Source organism: Pteropus vampyrus, unplaced genomic scaffold, assembly GCF_000151845.1.
Source record: "Pteropus vampyrus isolate Shadow unplaced genomic scaffold, Pvam_2.0 Scaffold17, whole genome shotgun sequence".
NCBI classification, from domain to species: domain Eukaryota; kingdom Metazoa; phylum Chordata; class Mammalia; order Chiroptera; family Pteropodidae; genus Pteropus; species Pteropus vampyrus.
In genome coordinates, this window is record NW_011888798.1 from 8,135,478 (window position 1) to 8,156,341 (window position 20,864).

Sequence of the window (20,864 nt, forward strand, 5' to 3'; positions counted from 1 at the left end):
TTAGTAATAGCTATCTCAATTCTGTGTTTCTATGTAGAATCGCTGGATTCAGTAGCTAAGACTTTGGAAATACACTGGTTCAGGAGTAAGAAGACAACACAAGTGTTTGCCTTGTGACCTCAGGCAAGCCACATAACCTCTCATCTTTAATGTCCCCTACTATAAAATGAGAGTAAGCTACTAATTCCTTACTACCATGCGGGGCTGTTGTGAGCAGTAAAATGAAATTATGTAAGTAAAAGTAAGTGTTTTGAAAAGTGTAAAGTAGTACATAAATGGAAGGTGCCATTATCTTTAATCAAAACCATCAGAGAACACATGCATTTTTCATCCTTATTGCACACCATAAACAAATTTGAACTCTGAAAATGAAATTGGCCTAAAGTAAAATATTAGGAATGACAATGAGTCATTTTCTCAACAGAGAAATTGATTTTCCATTGATGTTCTTTCCTATTGCATGTAAAGACCTATATCTATCAATGTCTAGATCTTCTGTTTTAACAGTGAATATAATTATGGCTAATCACATAGTCACTTAGCTCACGTTACTATCAGAGCCTGAGGCTGGCTGCTAAGTTTCCTCCCTATTACCATAGAGATATGCCAGAATTTATAATAAATTGTGTTGTTACCGAGGCATCTTCTTTAATTAATTAAACAAATAAAAGTGATTCTTTTCAAAAACATGATCTAAGCTTGAAGCTTCAGATATGCCTGCAACTTCTAGTTCAAAGGTTCTAAATCTTTTATGATCACCATTTTTAAGCAATGATTTCAAACATCTAGATTGAACATTACCAGACATTCTACTTTTGCAGACAAGATCAAATTCCAGAATAATCAAAATTGCTGCCTAATGCTCCATTAAGCCTCTGTATTATCTTATTAGCACTCAAAACTAGCTATATTGTTAATTTTCAGTTCTTGATAATTGAACTATGATTATGTGAGATGTTAACAATGGGGAAAGTGGATGAAGGACATGAGAGAACTGTTTGTACTGTTTTTACAACTCTTTAATTTTTCTGTAGGTCTACAATTAGTTCAAAATAAAAAGTAAAAATTAATATAAAATTTCACGAAACAGCATCCTATTCCCATGAGTCTGGATATGAGGCCTCTGAGATTCTAATCATTCATCTAAAGTCAATTATCATTTTTACTAATTTATAGCACCAATTTATTCTAAAGTATTTATGGCAGCTCATTTACACTAAATAAAAGATAATCATTATAACAACAACAACAAAAAATACCTAACATTTTTACAGTAGTAACCACATGCCAGGAACTGTCTGAAGAACTTTACATAAACCCTACGATGTATGTACTATTCTAATTTCCATTTCACATGAGAAAACTGAGATGCCAGTGAGATTGGTGACTTGCTCAAAGTCACATGTCTAGCAAGTAGGGAAATGAGAATGATACTCAGTATACAAGATGACTTTCAGATGGCGAGGCAGAAGAAGGCAGAAGCTAAGAAGGGGAACGTGAAGTGAATGCAGGGGGGAGGCAAATATGGATGTTTGATCAAAAATACAATTTTCCAAGTGCATTCAACTAAAGTCAACCATATGATCAGGACATGGATATGCATGCTTGATCTAGGACTGGCCAGCATTTCTCCTAAGGGTCCTCAAACAGGGTACTGCTATATACAATTTAAAGGACATTACTCTAATACTTTTTGAAGAAATCACAATGTTTTATGAGAAGAGTCTTACAACTTGACACACTATCGACAGCTGATGTCACAGAAATAAATGATTCTGTAAAAACAGTTCCGTAGGTTGTCAATATTATGTGTTTCAGGAACACAGCTCTCTTCTTCTTTAAACTAATTCAGGGAAAGATTTCAGAATATATGGACTAATATTGTTTCTCTCAGCTGCACTGTGATAAAAATTGGATGAAAATGATTTTGAGATTGTGCTTCGGCCAAGTTTTCTAAAGGACAGGGTTCTCCTCATCTCAGTAATCACATTCTCAAATGCCTTTCTATTCCTCTAAAGGGGAAGTCATGCTTCTCTTACCTTATTCTCTCACACCACCCAGAGCACCTTATAAAGTGAGAAACTTTATCAATCAGGGAACTAACTGGCCCTCCAGGACAAGTGTTATTTCCTATATAACTAAAATCTAACATTTTAACTTGCAGCATGATCTTATTTTAGCAGTTTGATTTTTAATTGCAATGCATTCAAAATACACTGCAAATATCTTTGTTTTGATTGACTAATTATTTAAAATAATCAATTGACTAAAATTAATTATTGTAGTAAACATAAGCTTTTATTGACAACTTTGAAAGGACTCTGGGCATCTCCTTGCCTGTGGCTTTTCATGAGGAAAAATTCAACCTGCCGTTTTCTATCAGGCGAAATCCTCTTGGAAGTGACTGAAAATATGTGGGGCCTCTTGGAACCGACGCAATCATCAGAGCACAAAACTGGCATTTTATGGAGAGAACCAGAGATGCTAAATACCCTCTAGTGCAGGAAAAATCAAGAACGATACAGAACTGTTCTGTCCAAAATGTCAATAGAGGATCTACAGAGTTACCTTCACATGCAGAATAGTGTGGCCATTCCCACTGCGGTAACCATCAGAGGTGGTCTCCAGCCTCAGTGACAATGAGCTCATCATTTTAATCACCATTGGTAGACAGCTAAAATAGAACATGTATTCCCAAGCTAAGCCAAAAGTTGCCATCTTTTCATTTCTATCTATTTGCCTTCTGGAATGATGCATCACAGGAAAATTACATACTCTTCACAATGAATCGGTAAGTATATTTTAATAAACTCTGACATTAATATGAAAGACCACTTTTGTGTATAGAATTTTCTTGCTTTTTACCAAACTCCCTCAACCTTCATATGATGTTATTAGCATCTCCGTCACTGCCTCCCTATAGAAATATCTTTACGACGAGGGAATAAAAAGCTACTTGTCCTTAAATAGCTGTCTCCCATCTTCTCCTTTGTGTTTTTCCACACCTCCTTTTTCAGAAAATCTGCTTCTCTCTCTACTCCCAATCGAATCTAAGGAATAAATTCTATGCTGCTAAGCTGTCTGAATAAGATAAAGATTAGAACTAAAGTTGCTAGGGAAAACCAGGTAACTTAGTACAATATATCTAACTCAAATATGTTTTGTGCCAGAAGGAAACATGTGTGGGGTTTATGTTTTTATTGTACCCGGTGATCTCTCTCTTGCTGTCAGCTCATGCCAAGGAAAACAGAGGTAAAATTCTTTGTGCAGTTAAAAATGGGTTTCATTTTTTGGACCTACACCAGTCAGCTGGCAGTGGTTGCTTTTGGTGCTGCATTGAGAGTGAATCTCAAGCCAAGTCTCACTTAAGAAAAAAATCTTAACTAATGAATGTCACTGCCTGGGCCTGAGATATGTTGTTGTTAGTGCATGCGATACATGTTTGCTGACATTCATAAAGTGATCAGCACTGATTTGGAGTTCAAAATTCTGTTGTTAGAACTCACTGGTTGAGTGACTTTGGGCTGTCAACGTCTCTGGCCTATGATGTCCTCATCAATAAAATTGGAATAATAATAATAATTCTCAATTGGGCTGCTTGGGAAATCAATTGAAATAACACTTTTAAGTTTCATAAATATTTAATGTGTACGTACTAATATAATAGATATGCTGGCATTGTGCCAAGAATAAAACGAATGATCCAAGGTCTCTGCCCTTGAGAGGCTAAGAGTCAAATGGAAAAAAAAAACAAAAAACAAAAAACAAAAATGAGTAGATGCTTTCAATATATTGTGGTAAAGACATTGATGACTGAATCAGAAAGTGTTACGGGACTCTATTAGGATGATTTCTGTGGCAGCTGATATAAACTCTGAGAGAAACTGGCTTTTACAATAAGGAAATCTACTGTCTTAAATAACAACCACTGCTCGCACTATTAATTCAGGGGCTCAACGATGTCTTCCAGGACCCAGGCATCTTTACATCTCTGCCCTACTGTACATAGCAGTGCCTTCATCCCAAAGCCACATAATCTGAAGATCACACAAAGGATCATGGCAGCAACCAAAACAAAACCCTTCCTTGTCCACGTACCTCTTCCTATATCTCATTGACCCCAGTAGATTGAACCTGAGATATTTCTGAACCAGTCATCTATAAAGGAAATGTAATTATCATAATTAACTGTTACAAATAATGTGAAGTGGGTAGTAATAATAATATTCACTAGAGATTCTAAACCAGCTTAAAAGAGGTGGCCTGGGAGTGGAGGGATGGTTTCCTGAAGGACACTGATCCAAGTTTTTAAAGGATGAGTAAGAATTAGCCAAAGGAAGAAGAGGAGGATGAACATCTCAGACAGGAACAACTTGATCACTATTGTAGAGACAGATCACTACAGGAGCAACAAGTAGAGGTAGCACTTACTGTAGCTATGGGTTTCCTTGATGCTTGTTGATTGAAATCTACCTATGAAATAAAGAAATATCATGGTCTTAAGATATCTTTACATTAATTTCAACACATTTTTTCCTTTAGTTCATGTTTCTTTGAAATAAAATGTATAATGTCTCTAAAAAGTTTTTATTTCTACTTCTTAGATATCATAGCTATGAAAAATAATGTAATTCTTTGTGCATAGCAGACACTGAACTCAGTACGTGTGAAATGAACTACATAGAATGTCTACATAGACAGACGTGGGATGTCTATACAGAGGGAAAAGTGGGGATATGTTATGCTAGGAGTTACCAGCCAAAGGCCATAGGAAGCAGCCAAATACAGCTTTAAAATGCATTTCAGAATGAAAAAACAAAATTACATCCCTGTGACTAATGCTATAACTAATCCTTGTTAGCAATACTAATGGAATAGATAACAGAATAGGGAAACTCAGAGCATGTCCGGGGGAGAATTGAACGTAAATGGCAAGGAGGACAATCTCACAGTAATTCCCACTGAAAGTTAGGATTGATAATTTAATCATATAAACTACATTTTGAAGTATGGGCACAATCTATGATTCATTTTGCTTTTTGAATCATATGGAATGGGAACAGAAAGCAAAGAATTCAGTGAAAATTTTCTAAGAGATGGAAAAAGGAGACAGCCCTTCTAGGAGAGACATAGGCATACTCAGGAAGCAATTTCCTCTAAGCAATTTCTAAATATTAAAATCTGAAAAAATCAGGCTATATTTAGTCTGATCGTGAAATATTGTTGCAGTATGATGTGAATATAGCCATTTCTTTAGGAACCATGGTAAAAGAGAAAAAAGAAGAAAGCTACTTTATGATGTCTAGGTATGTAACAGAGTGGAAAGAGAAAGTAATTCAAAATACAATACCTCTTTGTTGACAGACAACACACAGTAAATATATTTAAAACTGCATTGCAGTTCCTCTCTCTTTAGCATTTAAATTGATTCACCAGTTTACATTTACTCCCCACCTTCCCATCAAACATAGATAGGAAATTCTGATTAGAATGAGTCTCTATTTTTCTCTTTTGGATTCCCTCATTGCCAAACATTATTAAAGTTTCACCTTTAATTTCATTGCAAGACGTCTAAACAAAAAGGAATGAAGAACTTGGCTACAGGAACTCTCAAATTTAATCTCCTTTGCAGTCTGAATCCTGTAGCGTGAAAAGCAGCCTGATCTTATTGGCACTTTCAACTGCAATGTCAGGTTCATTTCAAAACTTAAGACAATGTATTTGTCATCACCACACTTCCTTCGGTGAGAACACTGACACCAAACTGCTACCAGCTGGTGTTCTGAAAAAGAGAGCTTGCTGGAAATGAAAATTCTCTCCTCTAAACCTAAATAACTCATCTCACATATTATGTGTCTTCTGTTTCTGCAAGAGTGCACTATTGCTTTCCACTATTTGATCTTTTAGTAATCCATCTAGGTAACAATAAAGGAATAAAAGAATATTTACTCACTGCTTGCTTCTGGAAAGACAGTGATATATTTCATGGATTTCAAGAATAAGTTCCCCAGCAGGAAACTAAAAACAACAGATTAGAATCGATATTACTGTTGATTCTGACTAAGAGTAAGACATGCCTTTCACTGTTCTAGTCTACTTCTGTTATACACTCACATTATGAGGCTGCTTCTTCCTAGAACACAGGCCCCCTTCTTCCTCGAACACTGTTTCTTAAAGTCTGGTCCCTGGTCGGAGCAGCATCATGAGCACCACCTGGGAACTTGTTAGAAATACAAATTCTGGAGCCCTACTCCGTCCTATAGAAACTGGAGTGGGAGCCAGAAATGTGTGCTTCTATAATCCCTCAGGTGATGCTAATACACACTATAGTGTAGAACTCTTATCTAGAGCAAAGAAGTCAGAGCAACATGTTCCCCCAAACGCTTCAGATCCAATTTTCCCAAATAAATCATTCCCTTAACATCCAAAAGAAGTCTGTTCCTCTTGTTCTTATTCAGAAACATCTAATACACTCTGGAATACACTAGAAAATGAAAATATGAATAACCTAGTTCTCTCCTGAGAATCGTAAAATGTTGACCCAATTGTTAGAAAACAAGACTCAGGAGGATGGCATAAATTACTGGTATTGCCTAACTGGGAAAGAAATGAGATTCAATACTGTTTTTTATGTTTTCAAAGGGAAGACAGAAGAAGTATATTGAAGAAGCCCTTCAGGTATTACCAAATAATTGATAAATAGTGACAGCTGTTCAAAATATTGAATGAACTCTCGGGAGACACTCTAACAATTCTTCCTTGGAAGAAGATTCTTTAGATTTTTTTTTATCAATATGGTATAATTGAATTTGATCCTGTATCTCCTATAAAAGTGGACTGCTAAATACTTTCCAAGCATCCCTGTCTTGGATCCCAAGGATCCCTGAAGTACACTATAACCAAACTCTGTGACAAAGATTCTTGGGCAAGTATTTATTGGGGAGTAATGCCAGGGAACTGCTGCAAGAATTGGAGAGTGAGACAGAAAAGGGAAGGAGGCTGATAAGGGATGTGTAATTTAATAAGTCAGCACTATGAGTAAGTGAAGATTCATCTATAGGAAACAGTAGAACATACACCTCAAGGTTATTCCATCTGAGGAACAAAGGACCTGGTATTTATACACCAACTCTCAATCACTGGTGGAAGGAAAGTGCTTCCTGGGATTGTTAATTCCCTGGTACTTTTAACTGCATGTGTGGGCACGGAAGGCCAGAGAAATTTCTTAGGCGTGATGATGCATATGGTATCAGTTGGAATTTCAGATCGACATGCACAGAAATGTTAAATAATGGCCAGGGGATCAGGGCAGGAAAAGACAGTCCATGCTAAATCTGATTATTCCAAAAAGGTATATATCCAAATTTGCATTGCAAATATAAAGTGCATGTCCATGTTTTTTCTCCTGTCTTTTGATCCCTCTAAACATCTGGTGACATAGTTCTAAGATTCCCAAACCTTATGCAAAGGAAAATGTGGGAGGTTTTCTACTAGAAAAAGAAACAAAAATTTAATAGTAAAGTAGAAAACGATACTTTCTTTTTTTAAAAAAACATATTCTAATTACTACTATCCTTTCCAAAATGCACATCTTAATTAACTGCATACTTTTTAAATCAAGGTGCCACTACTTAAAACTTTAGAAAATTTCTATTTGAAATTTATTTTTGAGGATTTGTGTTCTATGTGGTGACTCTTTAATAGGTTGATTCACTACAGGAATACTTGTGTGGCAAAGAATATTTGATGAATAATATATTCCTCATTCTTCTTAAAATAAAATAAATATTGTGCTGAAATAGCAGAAAGTCTTGTAAGAAAAAGAAAAATATACAGAGAAGTAAAGCAGTACTCTTTGTCCAAGATGAGACATAGTATGATCAAAGAGTTTAGAAAATAATGACCTGAGAACAAAAAAGACGTTCTATTTAAAATTCTTATGAATCACAAAATATTCCAATAAATAACATATTTTAAAGGAGTTTGACCTTATTCTCATAAGTGAGCCAAAGAACAATTCTTGAGACTTAAAGATAAAAAACAAGCCAAACAAAAGAAAACTTCTGACTTTAATCACAGATTTATCTATGATAATCAAAAATTTAATCCACTCAAGTAAATAATTATTCTTAAATAATTATTTTCACCGATTAAAGTCATCCTTAAAAAGGTACTTATGGTGTTAGAGGATACAAGAACATGACATTTTAGCCAAGATTAAAGGTCACATTTTTGGACTGTTCAAGGTTAATGACGCAAGACAAGAACTCATAAAAAAATGCCTCTGAAATGAAAAGTAAAGTCACCTTAAAGATGAGAAATCATTTCTCATGCTTTCTGTGCAAACAGGAAAATGTTTGCATGGAGAAGTTCCAGCGCAACTATGAAAAATAAGAAACCTTGTATGCAAGAGGGTGTTGCAGCGACACAGAACTCCTAACTCCATGTACCTGTCAACATATAAACTTTGTTCTTCCTGATATATCCTACTCTTCACTAGTGTGGGTATTCGCTTCCCGCAAGTGTAGAATGTATACTGGATTATCTCTAAATAAAGGTGTTTAATAAAATATACTTTTTTTTCAAGACAGCCTATTTAGCAAATTATGGAGCAAAGCATGTAGTAAGGGCTCAGGATTTGACTGCTCCAGCAGGCAGGCTGGTGTTTACCCAATGACCCTGTGGTGTTACCCACTTTGCATTATGGAGACATCAAAGATGATAAATAGTGGTCACTTGCCAGCCGCTGCGAATGCCATCTACTGCCCTGGCATTATGGGGATTTTCCCAACCTGCTCTGGGAAGATGCCACATAGCGGTAAACCTTCATCAGTTACCAGTGAAACCTAGCAACAGTGAACCAATTACATGTTGGAAAAATAAATTTTAAAACACAATGAGTTAACTTGATAATCTAGGGGGAAAATATGTTGGGCTTGAGTTTTCAGCACACTCTATTTACTTTCAAATGCCGCCTTTGAAATACAGGAAACATACCTGTCATTGAGACGAGAAAAACCTATGTATGCTCCATATTCAGTAAACTTCTATTCATCCATAGTAATGATAAGATGTTGTGCAAAGGAGAGAAATCAAAGCAGATCCACTGACCAAAGCATTGGAAATCATATTCTAAATCAGAATATTCATTCATGTAATCTATTATATAATTTTCTTCCTGAAAATAAATATTACTAACAAATTGTTTGCCATAAACACAGGCCAAATGAGAAATAGGAACTTCAGTGAGATTGACTGAACAGTGTCGCTAATAAATCAAAGTAGAGAATGGGTCAAAGTGCATCTACAGAGATAGCTGCGGAAATTCATAGATGACTACTTGGATCTTAAGTAGTCCAGAGTACATCACATTCTTAAACTAACCCACGAGTTTTAGAAATATCAAATTGCTATTTCCAGTTACTTCCTGGCTTCCATGTAATGTAGATCATGTATATCTGAAGTTTCCAAGCTCATAGTGTGAAAAACCTTCTGGGAAGAGAAATATGTCTTCCTAGTGGCACAAGAAATGCCCGACAAGACACTATCAAGAGTCCAGCAGAGTCTTGATTACATATATGTGGGAATCCTTTGGCTCTAAATCTGAATGAGATGTAAATATCTTGCAAGGATGTTGAATGTTCCTTTGCTACACATGATACCTGGGGTAAATTAATATGGGCAAGTCTAAAAATAAGGGACAAAGCAAGTTACCTCGCAAATTATAGCAAGCCTCAAATCTGATTAGATCTAAGATGAGGGTTTTGTTTGTTTAATCAAAAAGAACACATATCTTTTGGTCTTATCCATTCAGCTCTGAATAATTCTGAAATAAAAAAGCGCATGAAACAATTAACAAACAGAGTGATGAAAAGCAAACTACCAAATGCTATAAGAAAAAAAAAATCACCAGAGACAGACAGACGGCCTTTTTTTCTCTTCAAACATTTAAAAGTGTCAACAATTCTGTCAAGTCCTGTGGCTATGGAAAGACTATAATAATACGTGGAAAGTCAAACAGAAATATTTCTCTGCAAAACTTATATCATCAATCATCTAAAATCTCATAGAAGCTGAACTGTGAAAAGTGCAGCCAGACCACATTTTCAGTTTCTCACTGGACCAAAGAACTGCTTCAGCTACCAGGAGGCCAGCATGTTCTCATAACCATGACCATAGCTGTTGTCCCACAAATGATGAAGGAGTCATCCAGATATTTAAAAACCACAAAGACTTCGTAGAACTGATATGAACCAGCAGTAATTCCTGCTCATCCCCATAGAAATTGAGAGTGCAGATCAATGCTGATAATCGGCCATTTCATAGGAAAAAAAGGAAACAATAAAACTCTATAACTGCTATAAAATGGCAAAGTCAATACCTCCGTAAAAAGAGTTCTGTACCCGAATTCAATGTGAGGGTACCCGAATTCAATGTGAGGGTGTGTATATGTGCAGTTTTCCTCATACCACACCAAGCGATTCACCAGCACCAGCTTGGTGTCCTACCATTCAGCTCAATTCTGACACTGTCTACCCAGAGATAGCATCAGATTTCAACAATAAAGGGCTCAATCTCATAAGACCACTCTCTACCTCAGACACCAGTCACAAACCCAGGTTGTTTCCTGTGCTTCTGACCAACTGGCTATAAATCAGAAGGTGCCAAGATCCCCTCCTTGGGTTCCATTAATTTACCAGAGTGGCTCACAGAACTCAATAAACCTGTTTTACTTACTAGGTGCTGGTTTACTAGTTTATTATAAAAGGATGTAACTCAGAAGCATCCAGATGGAAGAGATGCATAAGGCAAGATATGGAGAGAAGGCATTGAGTTTCCATGTACCATTCTCCCCAAATTGCCACATGTTCACCAGTGGGGAAGTTCTCTGGACACCATCTTTTGGGTTTTAATGCAAGCTTCTTTATAGAAGCATCATTAATTACATCATTGGCCATTGGTGACTGATTCAACCTCTAGCCCCTTTCCCTCTAATAAAAATCAGGGGGTGGGACTGAAAGTTCCAACCTACTCTTCCTGGTTGGCTCCTCTGGCAACCGGCCCCCACCCTTAGGTGCTTTCCAAAAGTCACTTTATTAACATAAACCCAGTTGTGGTGGAAGGGGGCTTGTTATAAATATAAGACACTTATTTCACCTTTATGAAAGCAATTTCAGGAACTAAGGACAGGAGAGCAAACACTGTAACAACAGATATCCCCATTGCCCTTTATAGCTTAGGAAATTCCAACGATTTTAGGAGTTCTTTGCCAGAAACGAGATAAAGACCAAATATACATCTCTAATTATAAATCTGAATATCACATTCTGCAAATCTGTTAAGAGGCACAACATAAATTGTATAATAAGTCTCTAGACCTATGGACATTTTATGTCATGACAAATCTCCAATACCTGCTATGAGATGACAGTCATTTGTTATTGCGTCTCAACTAAACAAATGATCTCGTTTCCACAACTGGAGGTTGAGAAGAAGATGAGTATGGTTATTCTAACCCTCATTATTATTTTCATTTATAAAAGAATGATTTTTGTACCATTCCCCCAGGACAGAGCACAGTAATAACTATGCATTACAAGTAAAATAAGCTTATAGCTTATTTTGAATGATTATGTGCCAGGCACTTTATTAGTCACTTTTATTTAACTAATTTAACTCTCACATTCTGAATGTGAGAGGTAGCTTTTGTTATCCTGACTTTTCAGCTAAAAAAAACCAATGTTTCCATAGTTAAAACTTTTTCCTGAGATCATATAGCAGATGAGTAGCAGACTTGAAATTCTAATGTCTGACTCAAAAACCCAGGTTTTCAACCTTTATACTACTCTTCCTGAATTCAAAGGAAAGCAATACAAAAACAATTTTATTTGCCTCTGTTAATAAATTGCATACGTTACCACAATTCAAAAATCATGGGGTAAAATTAGAAGCCACTATTTGTTTTAACTACTTGATCAAAAAGGACTATAGCTAATACAATCTGTTCCTGCTCTCTGTTTAATTAAACAACCACCTGGTTTCATAAGGTTATCAGTTATATCACCTGACAAAATGTCTACTTGTAATGGTAAAGTAGTGATAAATAAAAGAAGGAAGGAAAGACTGAGGGAGAGAAGGAGGAAGAAAAAAGAGTGAAGGAGGAAAGGAAAGGAAGGGAAGGAGGGAGACAGAGGAGGGAAGAAGGAAGAGAGGGAGGGAAGAAAGGAAACAAGGAAATGTATTGCTGAATGTCAAGCCTGTGTGGATGTTAATATCCATTCTGAATCCACTTTGTAATTTCCTTCTGTTCTATGGCTTTCTTCATTCCATAAGTCAAAACATTTCACTCCATACGCCAAGAGCATTATAAATGGTACTTCTCATGACAGAGTTGATTAATAGACATATTCGCTATTCTTCCAAGAGACTGAATTTTTAACTGTAGGATAAAGGTTTTAAATGTCACTTTTCTCATTTCCATGTGACTTACATATTTTATAAATCACACTTCATTTCAAATAACCATTGTACTAGAAGCTTGGTGATGAAGGAAAGACACCATTGTTAATAGTTTTGTAAATCTTTATAACTTATTTTTAAAAATCGTTCTCTAGAAATGTTGGTATAATGTCTAGAACTGATTCCAATCTAATGTTACATAAATGAAAAGATATAGCTTAATATATATTTTTAAAATTTTTAAGTTGGAGGGAGCTGCAGCCCTGAAATCTTTACAAAGTAGTATTTGCTAATAATATATAAAAGCATGTTACGTATCAATCTCAAAAAAGGCAAATAAAATTTTTTTTGTATTAAACTGAGACTATCCAGACCATTTCTGTATTCTATGTGTTGATGAATTAAGAACTTCAAAGAAATCTCCAGGTTCACCGTATTGCATTTGGACAGAATCAAATAGTGCTCTTTTGTCATGGAGTATGTGGCCCCATACTAAGTCAAGGCAGCTTACTCTGCAGCAACGTGTCACTTGAATTAAATATATTTAAGGATAGGAAAGTGTTTCCCTCCTTCAGGAGAATCATGTCATTTGGCAGATATCACTTTCAAAATACATGTGTTCCTTTACGTCATACCTCGGTCATTCTGGCAGACAGCCTTCAGGATGCGATGTCCCAGGCCACATTTTCCATGATCAGCGATACAGATTCCTTCAGATGCCAGCCATCGATAACACATTGGATCCTCACAGGGAACAGATTCCACCAAATGAGGGCAATACCCCGCAGGCCCTGTGGACTCCATGAGGACATGGCGCCATCTCATTCTAAATCCTTAAAAGAGAAAGAACAAGTTTCACAGATTCCATCCTCATCCAGCAAAGGAGAAGCAGCACTGTGGAAAGAGATGAAATTTTCATTTGAAAACCTATAGCTCTAAAGCATGCATTATTCCGATGTATTTTATTTCATGGAAAATGGAGAGATATGAAAAGGAAAGAAAAAAGTGGGAAAGGACTAGAGCAGGAAATCTGTTGTCCAAGAGTTTCCGACCTAGGAACTGGAGAGGTCAGATAATCAAAAGAAATAACAAGTAGCACATGTCCTATGTCATCAATAGGCAGGTAAAAATAAATGGAGACTCATACAAATAGCCCAAACATAGATAAATCCACATTTTCTTTTTCCTGTAGTTTTTGACATTCTTGTTACTCTGTATTAAGTCAAAATACATCTGCACTTTGGCATATCCCGGATACCTGAGCATTCACGGCTCTGTGTCCCGAGATTTCCAGGTCAGCCTGCCTGTGAAGGCAGTATCTGTTTGGACCACACTACCCACCCTGGCTAGACATGAGTCCTTGGTTATTCAGTTAAAAAAAAAAAAAAAGGTACTGTAAAACTAGGGTCCAAAGTCCCACCATAATTAGCGTATAAATGGGCCTTACATGCTATAAGCCTACAGTCACAAACACAGTATCACAGGAATCAAGCAGGTACAAACTGATGAAAATGGATAAACCACAAGACTGTAGGGAGTGGTGAGGTCTGTGATAAGTTGGAGAATGTGTGCCTGCTCTGAAATGGTCGGCTATTCTTCAGCTTCCATTGACAGTTGCCATGAGAAAATGTGAACTCTCTTTTATCAAATCTTCTGGTTTTGTCTAAGAAGCCAGAAATCCAAATTATGTTTTGTTTTCATATAAAATCTCTCTATTTTTAAATGTCGGAAAGTAATGATTTTTTTTTTTTAAGTTAGCTAAAACAATAAGTGACTGAGAACTAGATAAAACCCTTTAGTCTGAGTTTTTAGTCTGTGGTCCTCATGATAGATCACTTCTAAAGGCTATGCCTACTTTCCATGGATCTCATATTTTATATTCCATTCTTTAATACACCAAATTCAACCAACTGATGCATTTCCTTTTCTTTAAAAATAAAGCCAATCATATTGCATGGTAAAATTTTAAGAAATTGTTCTTTAATTCCTTGAGGCAAGTAAAAAAGATAAGTCTTTGATAGAAAGATAGCATAAGGACATTGAATTCCCAGAATGTGAGTTAGATACCCCACAACCCTTCCAACAAGAGAAGGTGAGAGGGACAAGTTAGGAAGCATGGGAGGTAACAAATCCAGGTATATGTCTCCATAGTTTTTCCAGCTGTGTCTATTTTTCCACAAATAGTAATGAAATAAAAAGGTTACAAAGCTCAAGGTGTAGTTGGCAAAAGACTGGCTCCTCTTAAATAGCACAGCCAAAGAGGCTAAAACAAATTGACACATGGTTTTAGGCCACAAGAGGGAGCCAAGTTTCCTTAGAATATTGCAGGGCTGGGCAAGTATTTTATTTATTTTATATTATTTTTTGATTTTTCTATTATAGCTGACATTCAGTATTATTTTATATTAGTTTCGTGTGTAAAGCATAGTGGTTACGCATTTGTATAATTTACAAAGCGCTCACCCCAGATTAGTCTAGTATACACCTGGCATCATACACAGTTGTTACAGTATTATTAAGTATATTCCTTATGCTGTACTTTACATGCCTATGGCTATTTTGTAACTACCACTTTGTACTTCTGAATCCCTTCACCTTTTTCAACCAGCCCCCCAAACCTTAAACAATCATAAGTTCTTTATTTAGGTTTTCTTGGTCTAGGGTTAACCTATAAACTCCCTTCACAAGAGACTCTCAGACTCTTACTTTAAAGATCAGCCACTTGTTGAAAAGGCATTATTTGGCTAATCAGACACCATGTTCTCATGGCATTAAAAATATTAAGATCGGGGTGATTAAAACAATAGATGATTTCTGCCTGTTTCATATCTCCGAGTATATATTTATTATTACTTAGTCGAAATAAAACCCAGGGAAGGGCTTTTGTGGGCCACCTTAAGTAAAGACGCCGGAAACATGCAGGGCTCTAAACTACACTCAAACATCAAACTGTAATGACCAATGAGCTCTCACTGCCACACACTCTGGATGACCTCTATTCTTACATGTACTGCCCATATGCTGCTTATTTACTGTCTTATGTTTGTGCTTATTTAGTCTATAGCTTTGAGCAGGAGGTGCCATGGGTCTTCATGATTTATGTTATTTGTCCACCAGCTCAGAAACCTAGCAGTCCTATACCTACAGCTTAATGCCACAGAGGGGCATGTGCAGTTTTCCTCTATAAATTAAGTCGCATCCATCTCCCCATAAATCTATAGATTACATCTCCTCAGTCAATAAATTCTTTCAGTCTTTCATTTGTGCTGCCCTTGTCCTGACTCTAACTAGGATCAAATCATAGCACAAGCTCAGCATAAAACAAAAACCTTGGATTCTCCTGTTAACACTTAACTTTAATCACACATCAATGTTCATGCCTGCAATAGATATCAGGCTTCCCCTGGGTGCTTCTGTTATGAAAGATACACACTGCCAAGTCCACAATGGCTGGGGCCAGCCAACCACTTACCTTCATTTACTCAATTTCATATTAATCAAATGTCGTCATTCCATAAACATTAACTGCCATATGTAGATCACTATAATGTACTGTAGGAAGCTAAAGGAGAAAGACAAAACATAAATCTAATCTTCACAGAAAATGTAGTCCAACCAGGGAAAAAGGCACGTGCATTAATTAAGCACTACCGTATACCAAGAATGTGACAATTTTACTTATATTACCCAAAATTAATAAATCCTTAAAACTGTTTCACCAGTTACTATTCTCATTTTACATATATGAAAACTAAGGCTAAAAGATATGTTATTGCTTCTCCAAAAGCACGTTACTGGTGAAATGGATGTGTATGAAATTTAGCTTCAGTCTTTCTAAGTCATTACCCACTCGCAAGAAAGGATTCAAGGCAGCTCTTGGGTACAATGTGCTCCAGCCACACTTCATACAGTGGATCTGACAGGTACCATGTTTCATCTCCCTAACCGAAAGGTGTACAGATTAGAGAGTGGCATTTTGGCCACTGGATAGCAGGAAAGAGTTATAATAATCACTTCCTGACCACAGATTTGGTGCATCTTTAGGAAAACTAATATTTGTAGATTTTTATTTTTTTCTATAAACCTAAAGATTTAGTATATAGTCTACCAGTTAAGTGTATATTCTACTGAAGATCATTCCAAAAGAGTGAATCATGGGTTGAGGCGGAAAAAGAGACAAAACACAAACAGCAGAATTGTCAATATCTTTTTAAGTAAAACTATGAAAAAATTAAAGGAGGCTCAAGAGGGTAAATCCAGGTCAGAGGACTGTATTTCTTTACATGCTAGTGGCCCAAAAGTGTCCACCTAAGCTTCCACGGAGCTATCCATGGCCAACACTGTCTCTACACTAACTCCACTGGGACAGACTTGAAGCAAGATCCACCAGGCTGACCAAAGATAACAGAAGCTTATTCCATTTTAAACATTCCACTTGTCCTTATCTCTGGCAGCCTGGATGCTGGGTAACAACGCTGAGTCAAAGAACTTGAGCAGACTAAATCTTTGATTCCAATTTTAGAAATCAACCACTATTCTTGCAGGGGTAGTATTTTATAGTATCATTATTAGTTCACCCTGTTGTGAATACAGCAAAGAAGAAGATTCATTGATAGGGTAACCGTGAGCATGAGGACTCAATTCTTAGAATGAAAAGTTGGTACAGCACTCCATCAGTCCCAACACACAAAGCTGTCTCTTAGTATACACATATTATCTGTGACAAAGCGAAATAATTTTAAGCAGATGAGGATAGAAAGTGGAAATTTTCCCATTATTACATAAGATCTAAAACATGTCAGTATTTCCCTACTTTAGTGCGTTATCTAAATTGATTTGTTTCCAAGTATAAAAGACTTTCTTTGTAAAGAGTGTCATGACTTCTCAGTTTCAAAATGCCTTTTCCTACGGAGACTTTTGGCACTTTAGGTGTTTTGATGGGGACTGTACAGGGGAGGAATGGAATTCCCAACCTCCTACCACATAAGCAATTATCTACTGTGACACCGTCCTGGGAGGCCTCCATCACTTCCTCTTTAGAACAACTTCAATAGGCAAGGTTGCCTTTTGGAAATAAGTCTAAAAAGGACAAGACTGTCATATAAATACATGTCTATATATCAAAAATATTTTTAAAAAATGCATTGCACCTCTATGTAGAGTTCATTCATCAGCAATTTTTCAGGTTACTTCTCTTTCATCTACTGCTAATTATAAGTCTCTGGGAATGCATGAAAGATAACGCAATGAATGATAAAATCCGATCCAATTTAAATTCCTCTGAAAGGTGTTCTAGCTTCGCTTGACAAGTACCAACCTGCCAAGCACTGTTCCCCTTGTCTGCCTGTCACAGACCTGATGAAAGGTGCGAAGGCTGTGGACAACGGCTGACTTCGTAATGTACTCTGAATGGCTGACAGCCACCAACCTTATTCCTGATTGAATGGTGCCTGCCTAAGAAGAACAGCCATATGAAGATAATTTCTATAATAACTAATTACTTCTATTAGTTATCTGCTTTTCCATCCTTTTCTACTTTTTTTTCTTAAACGTGAACAAATGGGACACCATAACCACCAAAGCCATAATACAGCAACTAGGAAAAAGACTATTGAGGAGCAAAAGTAATTAGGTCCCACTTTCCGCAGTTATTTTCTTGCTGCTGTTGCCAGCTTGTTTTTCCCTTAAATCTTCCAATATATATCCCATATGACCGTATATATAATATATATATTATATATATTATATATCCAGGTTCATAGATAGATAAATAGATGATAGATGATAAATAGATGATAGATAGATAAATGATAGATAGATAGATAGATAGATAGATAGATAGATAGATAGATAGATAGAATCTAAGAGTATAACTATCCTAGATTTCTGCTAGTAGGTCTACTGTACTTCATTAGAGCAGAGAACTCAAATGTGAAGCTAAACACTCCAGTTTTCATTCACAGTTCTGCTATGTTTAATGCATTAGCCTATGCACACCAGCCTTCATGGATTTCTAAACCGCATTCAGTTCGTGCCAGTCAGTAACTCTGGCAGAACCCATGGTAGCACCATGAGACAGACTGAGACTGAGAGGCTCTTAGACCTCATGCTCACTATTTCGGTAGAAATAACAAGATTACTTACTGTCATCATAACATGCTTGGACTCCTGGTAGGCACAGAATCATTTATCTAGAGGGAAACCCCATTCTTTATTCTTCCCAAGAGAGATTACAGGCAGGTGGTCCTGGCAGGTCTTAGTAAGACCTTAAAAATGGAAATTCTCTCTGCTCTAGGTGGAAGTATTTATAAAATCACAAACTCCCAGGCCTGAATAACAATCATTACACTTATACTCTCTTCTGTCTGCTATTACTTAGTGCCTAAAGTAGATCATTTAGCCTCAGTATGGGCCCTAAAAAACAGAGACTAATTCTTATCAATCCCAGCATGCCCCTAAACTCTGCAGAAGTTCTACTATCTCCACCCTTTCCTGAAGCCCCAAAGGCTGAGGCTCTCTGAAAAATTTATTGTTTAAGGAAAAACATGCATCTCAGTTACTTGGTGTTCTTAAGCTGATTTTGGTACACTCTCCCTTTCTCATACACTGCAGTCTACTTTCCCTTTCCCTTCAAAAGCAAAGCGCCAGTGTTAAGATGCAGCCCACACCTCATCTCCTACATCAACTCAAAGATTAGCTCTCAAGGCTAATGGTTCCCACTGGCCAGTGTGGTACACATGGCAGAGGATTTCTCTGCTAATGTCAGGGCTAAACTTGTGTCTTGATCCAAACTTTTAATGGAGAAATCACTAAGGAAGCCTAGTGTTTGAAAGAACACTGGACTGAGGAGACAGAAATCAAGGTTCTTAGTGCTGGCACGGCCATTATTAAGTCACTGCGAGATTTAGGACAAATTGCTTTACTTCTCTACATTTTAGTTTCACATTTTACAAAGTGTTATATCTTTGTTAAGCCTAATTACTGATGCAAATTTAGGCAATATATTGGTTTCCTAAATGCCAATGCAAGTTTAGCCAGTATATTGGTTTCCTAGGGCTGCCAAAACAAAGTTGTACAAACTGAGTGATGTAAAAAAAACCAGAAACTTATTGTCTCACAGTTCTGGTGGATAGAAACCCAAAATCGAGGTGTCAGTAGAACCACGTTCCCACTGAATGCTTTAGGGAAAAATAGCTTCCGTGCCCCTCTCCTAGTTTTTACTGGTTGTTGGCAATCCTGGCAATCCTTGGCTTGTAGAGTTATCACTGCAATATCTACCTCTGTCTTCTCATGACCTTCACCTTGTGTATGCTGTCTCTATATCATCACGTGCCATTCTCTGTGTGTTTCTCAGGGTTCGAATTTCTTCCTTTGGAAAAGGACACCAGTCTTTGGAATAGGGTCTACTCTAATCCCATGTGATCTCATCTTAACTTGATTACATCTGCAATAACCCGATTTCCAAATAAGGTCGTATTTACGCATGCCAGGAGCTAGCATTGAACATATCTCTTTGGAGGACTCGATTCATCCCACAGGAGGTGATGTCTAATAAATGCTGAACCAGGGTATGTTAGCAGGAGTTGACCTCTACAATAGGGGAACAGGAGCCGATGAGGAAAAGATTTGGCTTAAAAGCATCTTGAACAAATGGGTAAATGGAGGGGTCAGAATGTTGTGAGTTTCCCAAATGAGTTCCATGGACAAGTTCTGAGTTATGTGGAAAAGGAAGACTGAAATGAAAGTTACAAGAACAATTTTTCACAGAGTTTTATGAAAAGTTGGGCTCAAGTGACAAAAACTACAATACAGAATTAGGAAAAAACCACTCTCTGAATTTCTGTAGAGACTCTATGGCCCAGAACAAAGGGAACTAAGCATTTAATAAACACCTATTAAGTCTGACCCCAGCATTGGTTTTCCCTTCTTGTAGTATATCAGCACCTTATTTTTTCTTGAAGGGGCCACCCTTCCTTCACTCTCAGTCTGTGAAGCTTGGCAGAGCTGTCCCTCCGCTGGTGGTCACATGCCTAGGATTTCTCCGCTTCAGCCTCACATCCCCAAATCAGAGTGACTGGGTCAAGGAAAAGTATGTGACCCGTATTAGTCAATGAGATTCAATTCCAGGAATCTTTCTGGAACTTTTAGGAAAGACATTTCTTTTTTACTTTATATACTATCTAAAAAGGAATTCGTTTACTTACTTACTTACTTACTTACTTACTTACTAATTTACTTACTGTGAGACTTTTAAGATCAACTCTCTTAGCAACGTTCAAGTATATGATATTGTTAACTATAGTCATCATGCTGTATATTAGATCCTCAGAATAAATTAATCTTATAACTGAAAGTTTGTATCCTTTGACCAACATCTCCCCAATCTTCCAATCCCCTAGCTACTG

The 20,864-nt window shown here is 36.8% G+C and overlaps 1 protein-coding gene across 2 annotated transcripts in view; it reads right to left on the reverse strand.

The window, feature by feature from the left end:
- Positions 1–20,864, reverse strand: part of THSD7B (thrombospondin type 1 domain containing 7B) — a 793,340-nt gene that overhangs the window by 423,824 nt on the left and 348,652 nt on the right. For both annotated transcript variants that reach the window (XM_023527487.1, XM_023527488.1), the window contains one exon: positions 13,095–13,292. In XM_023527487.1, coding sequence (XP_023383255.1) covers positions 13,095–13,292 — 198 coding nt within the window. The remainder of the gene's footprint in view (positions 1–13,094; positions 13,293–20,864) is intronic.